Raw genomic sequence first — 12178 nt, 5'->3', positions numbered from 1 at the left:
TGCAAAAAACAAAATTAAAAAGGAAAGAGTTGATCTGGAAGCCATGGATTGAGTTTAATAACCCAGGGACTTTGGACCATACTTCACTTGGAGTGTAGATATGTGTATCTACATATACCTGATGTGAACTTTCACCCTGTCCTTTACTCCTCTACCAATCACCCTACCCTCGTAACCTACTTCAATTTCTTGTTCTATTGTTGTATATTATTGTATTGTTATATTTCTTTTTTCTCCTTTAAGTTTCTAATATTCAATTTTTTTTGTATGCTTGATACTTGTACTTACAGTGTTGTTTGCATTCTCTGTTCAGTATGCTCTCACTCATTTCTTTTTGCAGGCTGAAATCACACCTAAAATTTTAGACCGATGTCATTCTAGTTTTTAATCTGAAAATTATAAATGCCTCTCAAATGAGAAACAAACTCTAATACCAATCTCATCCTCTATCCAAATTAAACACTTTTTCAAATGCATAAAAAGAGAATCAAAGCATATTACCTTTATATATTTTCCAAAAATGTTTTTGTAGATTAGATTGGCAGGTTACCATGGAACAATGCCAAGAACAGCAGTATTCCAGTTTTCTAACCCTAAATGGCTTTCTTGTACATCACACATACTGTAATTGACAGGCCTCGCATGTTAATAAATACCACACATTTTTGCTGTTACAGAGCAATAGAAATTACCAAAAAACAAAATGCCTCAATTCCTGTAGAACAAGTCACCTTACAGAACATCTAAGTATTTATTGTAACAAGCATGCTTTCATTGGAACTGTAGATTTATTCAGGGGAAGAACAGGTGAAAATAGTCCGATGGGTAGTTCAGGTTTCCTTGCAAACAATACTGTATTTCTTGTACCCTTTTGTGTGTAATCAGGTGATCCTGGAACACAACGGCCAATGATGCTGGCACTTCCGTCTTACTGTCTTTCACACATACATTCTAAGGTGTTTATTTCTTCCAATCAAATTTCAGTCTATTCTGAATTGTTGATGTTCATTACGGTGCTATTCTGATTGCTCTACTCCTTAGGATCACTCTAATTGAGCACCATTACTGTGTGTTAGATGAAAAATATCTCCTATATTTGCTGAAAGTCTTCTGGTGTATATATATATGTATATATATATATATATATATATATATATATGAACATAAGAATCTCTATATCATGTTACTCATTTTGTAAACTCCTTTGGAAGATGCCCATCATTGTTGAGTAGCACCACTGAGAGGTTCCCCCTCTCCTATTTCTTACTATAACTCACTTTGGTATTGTGCCAGGTTGATAGCAGATTAACAAGATGGTCGCAGAATGCACAAAACACAGTTTATGAAACACAGCTAGAGGCTAAAACAGGTGCAGATGTCTTTCTATTCACCGTCTAGCACCCCACCCCAGATAGTATTTGGCAGGTATCATTGTATTCTTGGAGATGCTACAATCATCAAGAGGTTAACTTATATGGCATTTAAACCCTCATTCTGAGAATTTCTGCTTGTCCATTGCCAGGGTGTATTTTTTTTAAATTTTTTCCAGATTTGACATGCAGGGTCCTTTTCGATCATCTCCCAGTGTAGCAACATGAGTACTATTCTCTGCAGCATTGAACTGTTAGTACGGAGCACCATGGTCAAGGAGCAAGGACCATGATGCCCTGAACTCCCAAAATGTCCTTGATTTGAAGGGCCTTTCAACACTATATTTAGGACATATTTTAAGAATATTTAGGACATTTTAAGAATATTTAGGACAATATTTAGGACAAGGAGAAGCAGGAGTCCAAAGACACAACAAAGATGAGGTATGTTATGCAGCTTGCTGGCTGCAAAAAATTAGAGAGCTCTTGGGTTAGGGCCACCAATAGAACAATTTAAAGGACTTCCATGGTTGTTCTTAAATTATTAGGATGAATTGATGTACAATACCTGTAGCTACAAAAGTCAGTAATGTCTTGTTTTAAAGCTTGTTTACAGAATAATAAAATATTTAAATAATTAAATTCCCATAGCCTGCCTACAGGTAAACTTTAATAACTGTTTAGTGAGATATGAAAGTAAAAAAATAACTAATATCTTGTTTAAAAAAATCTAAATGGGAATTTCCAGTTCCAGATATCTTTCTTTTTTGTTACAGCTACCTAACTGAGCACCGCACCACCCTGAAAAAAAGAGCAGCTAACAGAAAAGGGCAGCATCATACTTACCCTCCATTTCTGGTCCAGGATGCAGTGGATATATCGCTTTAACATGGGCACTCATTCTCAGACCTCGAGGAAGAGGCAGGCAAAACAAGATTGTCGTGCAGCCATCGCCAGGCTCGTTTCCAAGATGCCGCCTGTGAGCCTCGCATGTTCTGCGCACCAGAAGACCAATCACACGTGCCAGCTAAAGACACCTCCTGTCCGCCTGCAACATTCAGCCCAGGTATGAGCGGGGTCCAGAAGGGTGGCTCACCCCCTCACACTAGCAAAATCTCCGGGCACCGCAAAGCAGCCTTGTGTAGGCCTATATCGCCTGATCTTATTAATCCCGGTGCTCACTTTTCTATCTCTCCTACATCTGACCACTAGTGTTGGTGTTCGAATTCGGGTTGTCCCTTTATTCGACCCGAATATGGCTGTTCGAATCGGATAGCCCCGACCCGAAAAACAAGGGATTTGTCAGTAAAAATTTGGGGAAAAAAATGTAAATCCTCCTGTTCGGCGAGAGCTCAGTAAGTGCTTTTCGGTAAGCAAGAAGGGCCCGATTTGCAGCAGGATCAAACTTATTATTCTCATTCGCTCATCCCTAGTTATGATTTTTTGCTGATGATGTGGTTCTTTTTCTCACTAGAGATGAGCGAGAATGCCCCTGGCATTCTTGAGAAAATTTCCTCGAACTTCCAATGGTTCATCGAAATTTTGGCAAACCGATTTTGCGGGACCATTGGCACATCGAGGATAACAGGAGGATTCCCAAGGGATTCACAGGATTCCCTGAACATCCTCCTATTTGCTATTCCCAAGACACTAAAGGTTATTAATCCGTAGTGCCCCAGGGATCGCACACTGTTCTCAATGAAGCAGCCACGGCTGTATTTATTGAGAAAATTCCCAGGCACTAGAGGTTAATTAATTAATAGAGTTTCTCCATTGAGAGTTCTTCTGCAGTTCCACTGCGATCCCTGGGGCACTAGAGGTTAATTAACCTCTAGTGTCCTGGGATCGCAGTGGATTTTCAGAGCTGCAATAATTCTTGCAGCCCTGGGAATCCTGTTTGCGATCCCCGGCACTAGAGGTTAAATGGGGACAAGTATCCCCATTGAAAACCTCCAGTGCTCCGTGATTGGCTGAGGAAAGCTTTCCTCAGCCAATCAGAGAGCACTAGAGGTTTTGAATGGGGAAACTTGTAACCCATTTAACCTCTAGTGCCAGGATTGCACACTGAGCTGATCAATAAATGCAGCCGGCGCTGCATTTATTCCAGTGCACTTAATGTTTCACTTACCCAGGAAATGAAAACCTGCTTGCAGGCCAGCTTTCCATACAAATGGCAATCGTTTAAACTGCCTTATTTGGGTATTTACCTCACAGCTCTGAAGTCTTGGAAGAGGTATCATATTTCTTGGTTGGGTAGGATTGCCGCTCTGAAGATGACGGCTCTTCCAAGGCTTCTGTACTTGTTCTAGGTTCTCTCTGTAGCGATCCCATCACATATAATCCCCTCCTTGCAGAGTTTGTTTTCAGATTTTGTATGGCAGGGATCCAGACCTAGGGTAGCGAAACGGATTTTGTACAAACCAAAAGCCAATGGAGGCCTGGCATTGCCTAATATCCTGCCATACTATAGGGTTACTCAATTGGCTCCTCTAGCCACATATCACGCTAAGATACGTAGACCTTTATGGGTAGATTTAGAAGTGCATTTAATATCTCCAATTGCGTTGGAAACCCTACTCTGGATCCACACTCATGTAAGAAAGCAGGTTTCTAGCCCCATTAAACAACACTCAATATGGGATGATGTCAAATATTCTGGTGCTCTGATGTCCCCGCATACCGCATTGGCTACCATAGTGGGCAACCCTGGTTTTACCGGGCTTTGAAGCACCATCCCGAGTATTTGGCACAGGATATTTGTAGGGCTAAGGACTTACTTGTAGCCACACAATACTTTAAGGGAAAATGTGATAGAAACCCCTTGGGCAAAGGAATTATTTCTCTAATTTATTATTTATTGCTAACCGCAGATGTGTCAAGTAAACCAGGGTATGTAGCTAGGTGGGAAGAGGACATTGGTAAACAACTGGATGACATGTAATGGGCACAAATTTGGGACATGGTGGCACAAGGCATTGTCCATGCTGGCTATCATGAGGCTAAATATAAATTGCTTATGCGATGGTATTTAGTCCCAGCTAGACTAGCCAAATTTATTCAAACTGTGTCCAATATGTGTTCAAACATTTCCGGATAGGAGTCTAGCGTATCAACTAGTGTATACACTATTGGGATGCAATATGCGAAAAGAGGTATATGAGGCGCTACTGCTCTTGGAACCTTCTAATTGTACTAAGCATCAATTTAAGCTTCTTAATTTTGTTTTTACCTTGGCCAAACAAACACTTGAAAAAGCCTGGTCTTCAAGTATACCCACGGTGAACAGAGTAAAGCATAAGATTAACTGGTATTTTCTCATTGAATTATTGGCAGCTAAATTGAACGAAACCATGGGTATCTCTTTAAGTGGTATGGGCGCCCTGGATAGACAACTATCTGCCTGCTGACTTCGATAAGAATTTACCCTTGCTTTGAGAAATTTTCATGATGTGTTCGTCCCCAGGGATATTTAACTATGGGTCCTCTCCCTTCCTGTCCTCTTTTTATTCTCTAATATCCCTTGCTCTATTTTTCTCCTCTCTTTTTTCTTTTTTTTTCTGGTCCTTCCTTTTTATCTATTTTTAGTATATGTAGGTGTTTGTTTCGGGTAACAAAGAATATAATCTACTAGTGTCTTTTTTTTTGTTTTTTTTTGTTACAAGCCACAATGTTAGTGTTATTGGACTGTTCATCCACTAGGTGTGAAACGGACCATATTTGGTTCTTTTTGTTTTTTTGGTTTTGTCTTTGCTTTGTTGTTCTCTTTAAAAAAATGAAAAACCTCTATTATTAATAAAAACTATTGAAAACAAAAAATAATATCATGATTTTTATGAATCTAAAGGCACACCCTTTCCTTCAAATAAAAAGGTAGAAATACACAGCAAAATAACTGATACAAGTATAAATAACAAATATTACATTCTGGGTTTATTGAAGTAAATAATATATTTATTAATAGCTAATAACTACTGGTTAATACATATACATATACTGAATAAAAAAAATACAATAAAAGCTGTTATAGCTGTCATGGTTATGAAGATCCCTCAGACACAGGCACAGTTACAAATTCCTTAATATCATTAAATTTGTCACACGATAAATTGAGTAACAAATGTTTCTCTCCAGATGCAAAAGGCTTGATGTCCATAGTAACAGTCATTGTTCTTCCAGGTTCCAAGGTACCAATACTGAAAGAATAAACAGATTAAAATCGAGCTCAGTAATCATGTTCCTAATTGCCTATTTTACCAGGACGTTTTGTGCCCTTTCTTTCTACTTATTTGGGATTTTGATTAGGTCTGCTGTTTGTTATATAGATTAGGGGTGTGTTGATATAAATGCTACATACTACTTCTGTAACTTAAACCATAAAGAACAATTTGTTCTATCTATCCATAGACTTACTGATTAATGCTCTTAGCAGTGTTGCTAATGGCACACCTGAAGAACTTGGTTTATAAGTTGTATAGTACTTACCTCTTCTTCACTTCATTTTCTGTTAAACCACTACCTTCTGCTGTAAGCACGCAATCTTTTACTGGAAGATTCAAAGGATTGGTAAACTTGACTTCAACAGTTGTTGCTTTGCCCACCATGACTGTTCCAACAACCTAGTAGATGCAAGGGAAAACATTAAAACAGCACCAGTGGAAAGTGTAAATTTATTTACAAAAAGAAGAAGAAATCTGGGGCCACCAAAAATAGGCAACCAAGGGATGATGTGCGTTTTGACATTCGTTAACTTTGCTTTCTAACTTCCTCAACTTAACTGAGGCAGCCACTGAGTTGAATGGGGGAATGTCTTTACCATTTCTAAATAAGTCCAGACATTTGTATTACTGCTAGTTAAACTAATAACCTGAAGTCAGAACTTCAAGCAGATGTAAAGGACTGAAGTCCCATCTAGATCATTGCATTTTGGTAAGGCCTGTGCTTGTAGTCACCTGGGCTTTTAGAGATGGTGTCTTCAAAGTAATGGTACTTTCTACCAATAGATCTCCTCCGCCTTCAATCTGACACACAGCTGTCACCTGGATTAGGTTATCTGTTGTCAATGCTTTTCCATATTGAGAGTATTTAACAAGAATTGGGATCTCTTTCTCTAAAAAAAACAGAAATATGAAATACCAGGTTTGTTTTTTTTACTGACATTTGCTCATTTATGAAGTATAATAACTAAATTCGGTATATTATTCCAGATTAAAAAAACAGCTGCTATAGACTCCCATGCTAAAGATATTTATGGCTAAACATGCTGTTCTAAGTTGAATCCACATATTACAAATTGCTTCTACAGTGTAGTTTAGCTTTATCAACCAATATTGTAGCATGAAGGCCTACCTGTTTGGATAAAAATAGAATGGAAACCTTGGAAAAACTCTAAAAATGTAAGTATCAATTAAAAAATCTTATCTTCTAAAAATAATTAAAAAAAATTGGCAAGAATGTTAACCATATCTAGGTCATTCACATGAGTGCATGACTGTATGCCCAAAGTGTCTTCTGCTTTACAACTTGGTCATGAAGATGAATCTTCAGATGTTTGTCTTCCTTACCTCAATAGTTGGGTCTTCTCCATCTTTTCTTCATGCCATCGTTATCTGGTTTTCCCTGAAAAGACTCTTTCTACCCATATTTGCCTCTCTACTTCTCTTTTACCAAAGCCATGACTAAACTGGTACAAAACTTGATGGTAGCCACCTTGATTCCATATTTTTATTAACATCACTAATTTAGTTGGTTGCTTTAGTCCATTGTTTACTCCAGTATTTATAAACTATATCCACAAATTTTGGTAGCTTTACTGAAAATATATATTTTAATGTTTTTAGAATATTTAATATCCATTAAATATTATTTTTTATTTTCTCTGTTGGTCAAAAACCCAACAGCAAAAGCCATTTACTCACTTGGATTTGTATAAAAGAGGACTAAAGTACAGGGCCAGATTTAAACTTTTTGCTTCCCAAGGTCAGCTTGCTTGTGCCCCACCCCAAATAATAGTGGTCTTTACACACAATACACACAAAGCTTGAAAGCTGTTCTAGAAGAAAAAAATAAAGTCAGAAAGGGGAGAGAGGGAAAGCGAGCATTAGAGAGAGAGAGAGCAAGAGCAAGAGAGAAGAAGGAGGGAAAGGAGAGAAGGGTAGAAGTGTGGGAGACTGAGAGGGAAGGATGGAAGGGTAAGGCTACAAAGGGGGGAGAGAGAGGGAAAGAGGAGTAATGGAGACAAAGTAAATAGAGAAGAGATAGAGGGGCAGAGTGAAGTAGAGGGGAGAGAGAGAGGGATAGGAAAAAAGAGGGGAGATAGTGAGGGAAAGGAGTGGATAGAAAGAGTAAGGAGGGAAAGAAGGAGATATACAAGGGGAGAGAGGGTGAGGGAGGAGGGGAGTGGTGAGAGAGGGAGGGAAAGGGCAGATAGAGAGGCAAGGAAATGGGGAGAGGGAGATAAAGAGAAGGGTGTGGGAGAGACGGAGATCGAAAGAAGAGCTGGTGGAAAGCAGAAAGAAGAATGGAGAGAGGAAAGGGAAAGAAGGGGGAGAAGAGGGAAAGAAAGAGTAGAGAGGGAAGGCAAAGTGGGAGAAGACAGTGAGAGAGATAAACATGGGAGAGAGAGGATGAGAGAAGGAAAGGAGCAGAAAGAGGAAGGATGAAAGAGAAGAAGAGGGTAAAGAGACAGAGGAAAGAAAAGGGGAGAGAGAGAGAGAGGAGAGGAGAGAGGGAATGAGGGGTGAGGAGAGATTTTGGGAGAAAGAGGTTAGAGAGAGGGAGGAAGAGGGGAGAGAAAGAGGGGACAGAGATGAGTGACATATAGATGCTGTAATGCTGCCTCCTAGTGGTCATGCCACCCTAGGCCAAGGCCAAGATGGCCATGTGGGAAATCCGGCCTATCTAGTGTATATTAACCTGGAGTCTGGAAATAAGCTTTTGTGAACACATTTAAATCCTAACTGGTAATTTTATTTTGTGAACGTAGCAAATGGCTTGCATTAGTTTAGATTTTTAGCAGATATCCGATCTGCAAACAGATCTGGTGCACAAATGGTCACAAATATTGTCACATACTTTATAAAATCAAAGGCAGTTTAGACTTACCAAACTTTTTTTTCTTTTTAGTTGGAATGCAGGACAAGCAAGCAGGAAATCCCTGCCCCCCACCTATAGTAGGACAAGTACAAGGTTAACTGGTGCCATTTAAAACCATTATTGCCCATTCAGTCCTTGGTATTAAGCCACAGTAAGTGGCTTATTCAAACAATGTATTTAAACAATATAAACATATAAAGTTTTAATTGTTATTCACTTCCCTAAGCTGTTACACAACAGCTAATGGATGGGTTTCCACAAGGAATATACTGAACGGAAAAATCCATGCTGCATGTTGGTCATAGAAGACAACATTTTTTCCATTATACCCACAGTCATCTTAAAATATTCTGGATGTGATGAATTAGGATGGAGTGTGGAGAATTCTTTTGTAATAGTCCATTTTCTTTTAGAGATGAATAAATGCAGAAGGGTAATATGTGGTTGTGATCAGAAAGTAAAACTAACTCAAAAAGATTATGAATTGGTTTTTAGATTCAGAAGTTTGGCTCTGGAAGTTTTTTGCCTTCCAACATAGATACTACATGTAAAATCCAATGTTAACAGTAACCCTCCCGGTAACTTCAACACTAACTCTTTCTTTACCTAAATGCTACCTCTCCCTGTAACCCCAACCCTAACATCAAGCCTCCCTAATGTAAAAATAATGATTTGACTACATACTCACCTTTCTGACACTAGCATCCTCTGTACCAATGAATAGACCAACCCTATCTGATTAGTTTTTATTGAGTTATAGCTATCTCTTAAAGCGTCTCCATTGCTAGAAAAATGAATTAAAAAATGGACGCTGTTTTTAGTATAGTAATAATACTTACCAGCCCATAATCTGGTCACTGGGATATTCACTTACTTATAAATTTGCCCTGTCCCACATATTTCCAGCTTCCACTATTTCTGGGTGTGTTATTTGCCTGTGTCTCTGCACACTTTTTGGTTCTACCTGCCAGCCTCTATATCACTACAGCTCTGCATTGGCACACTTGCTGGTCACCATCCATATCCATTGCATTAGAAGAGAGGATCTTCAGTCCAATGCTGATGGTTCAATTTAGGCAGGCAAATTTGCCCAGATTCCACCAGTGCATATTTACCCTAGTAAGTTTATAGACACAAAAATGTGTATGTTTCAGCTGTTCAACAAATGTTTGGCTATTTCTATCCATATTACTAAATATCACTGAAGGTGAAGTGGGCAACTCTGGGATTATATGACACACGGTAATCCTTATTGTAGTTACTCACATGCAATGCTTTCTGAAGACACCAGCTGGGGTAGATTTATTGCCTGTGCAGCCTGTGCTAAGCACAGGGACTTCAACAATGAGAGGGTTTCTAAGTAGATGTGAGAAGAAACCTCAGAAGTATACCTGAACAATCAGGTATGAATGAAGTGCTGGTGGTAGGTCTCCTTACTGCAGATACCATACCAGTCTTGGTGGTGACCACATTCCAGTTATGCAGATTCTTCTGTGCTGGTGATACTACAGGGCATAACATGGATAGCAGCAGTAATAACAGTGACCACATCAATAGGTGATGTGGGCCAGGAGATAGCAGGGGCAAGGAGAAGGCTGGGCAGCTGCACCTTGTAAAAGATTGCAGGACCATCCTTGACCAACAGCAAGCGTGGAAAGCTGATAGAAGTCAAGGCTCTTGTACGGTTAAGTAACAATGAGCACTAAAGAAGCCTGAATGGTTTTCTGCACACAAAGGCACTTTGCAGTCTTTGTATACCAATGGACATCAGCAAAACAATTTATAAAATCCAACCTATGCATGTTTTTCCAATTTGATTTTTTTCCTTTAAATATAGCAACCTGAAGAATGCTGTCTAACTCTTTAAGTAACTACTATTGATATTATATCTCGAGAATACTGTAGGATAGTAGATACTATTGGGAGTAATACGGCCTTTCATGGTGATTGACATTTCTAGAAGGACATTGATGGCCCTTTAAATATAAAATAAAATATAATAGTAATCATGTTAAAGTAATTTTCTAGAACTGGTTTGTTTTGGTGGATCACTGATCACTTTAGCGATGATAGGCAATTGATGTTGTTTTTGCACTTGTCATTAGGTAAAACCATGTATTTTTTCATGTATGATTCTCAAAATGTGAGAAAATGTGTTCCTGGCAAGCAAGGAAAACCAGGTTGAAAGAGGGTAAAGAAGGGGGTGGAGGAACACATCCAGGGCTGTGGGCAAATGTAAAGTCAACATTACCTGTTACTTTACATAATATAAAAAAGCAGCAATGCACATACATAATGCAAAACATGAAGGTCAGGGAATACATCATATATCATACATATGAATTTCTGATAACATAAAAAATCTCTAACTTGACACTGAGACCCATGATGGATACTCACATAAGCCATGTTGTATAGACACCAGTGGAGTTCACTAAAACTTTGATGCTTTTAAAATTCCTGGGACTATTATCATATCCAGGCAAATCAAACAAATGATGTGTTAGAAATGTACATGTTACTTTATTGAGGCAAGAAGAATGCTAAAGTTGCAGGGCTTTAGGCATGTGGTGTTATAGTATAGAAGGCATTATCTGCATTCCTTTAGAAGAGCCTGCTTTCTAAGATAAACCACAATAGTTGCTTGGGATCAGGGAGCCTCCACAACTATTTCCATACAACTCTACCTTTTGTAGATTCATCCATGCATGATTGTAGGGGCGCATACAAGAAGCATAACTTCATTTTATTGTTTAATTTTTAATGTGTGTCTTTAGCCAAAAGAACATGGAAGTCCCAAATGATTTACAGAGAGATGGGCTTTATTATTTACCTTTATTTTATTTGCAGGAACATACATGGTATTTTATGTGTAGCTGCAATGCATTCCAACTCATGTTATGTCCTTTAGAGAACTGCAGCACAATTCACTAACCCAATAAAAATAAAGCAGCACACCTTATTGTGCCGCTTAAGAAAAAAGTGCATGTCTGATTTATCATTTCATATCTTAGGATGGACAGGTGTGAATAGGTCCTAAAAGCATATTAAAACAAGACCGTATTACCTCTGCAACTATATACGGTTTATAGAGAGTTTATTATTCTCAATTTAAACCAAAGTCACAGAAATCATAACTCTCCTCCCCTTCATTATTTTATTTGCCATCTTTCCACTGTAATCAAAGGTCATTTGCTTGTAAGCACAGACTGAAACCCTACATTACCTTTCAGTTTCTGTTGGGATTTTTAGGGATCATTGGGGATGGATTACTTTATAAAGCAAAAAAAGCAAAAGAAGATGGTGAGGGCTTGTTAAGAGTATGTGAAAACTTTAAAGTGAATCCAGGCAGGTGGTTATTGCACAAATCGGCAAGTGATGTCCCTTATGCAATAACACATCTTACCTGCCTGATCATGGCTGGTAAATGTGAAAAACCCACCATTCCTAGCTTCCCTTGCGTGTGTTGGGAATGGATGAATTCCCAAAATCCTGTACAGGAGTTAGGTCACCACGGCAAGATGGCCAAATATCGTTGCTGGGCAGAAGAAGACAAAAAGATGGCGGTGCCCTGTGTTGGAGCATTGCTAGGTACGTATTGTAGGCTTTAGTTCCATTTTAAAGTCCATAGTTTACTTTTGACAAAGATGCACTTGAACACAGCAATGAAAATAGCAATAATGTACAATAACCCTCTACCAATCATTAAGCTTTTC

The 12178-nt window shown here is 38.6% G+C and overlaps 1 protein-coding gene across 1 annotated transcript in view; it reads right to left on the bottom strand.

Moving 5' to 3' along the window:
- Nucleotides 1-5347: 5347 nt before the first annotated feature.
- LOC140325388 (protein-glutamine gamma-glutamyltransferase E-like) overlaps nucleotides 5348-12178 on the bottom strand; it is a 39199-nt gene continuing 32368 nt past the window's right edge. The window contains exons 11-14 of the mRNA XM_072403212.1: nucleotides 8472-8534; nucleotides 6320-6477; nucleotides 5853-5986; nucleotides 5348-5563 (exon numbers count right to left, since the gene is read on the bottom strand). Coding sequence (XP_072259313.1) covers nucleotides 5407-5563; nucleotides 5853-5986; nucleotides 6320-6477; nucleotides 8472-8534 — 512 coding nt within the window. The 3' untranslated portion in view covers nucleotides 5348-5406. The remainder of the gene's footprint in view (nucleotides 5564-5852; nucleotides 5987-6319; nucleotides 6478-8471; nucleotides 8535-12178) is intronic.

Source organism: Pyxicephalus adspersus, chromosome 3 (genome assembly GCF_032062135.1).
Source record: "Pyxicephalus adspersus chromosome 3, UCB_Pads_2.0, whole genome shotgun sequence".
Taxonomy (NCBI): Eukaryota; Metazoa; Chordata; class Amphibia; order Anura; family Pyxicephalidae; genus Pyxicephalus; species Pyxicephalus adspersus.
The sequence above is the reverse complement of the archived record's forward strand: the minus strand, read 5'-3'. Positions and strand labels throughout refer to the sequence as shown.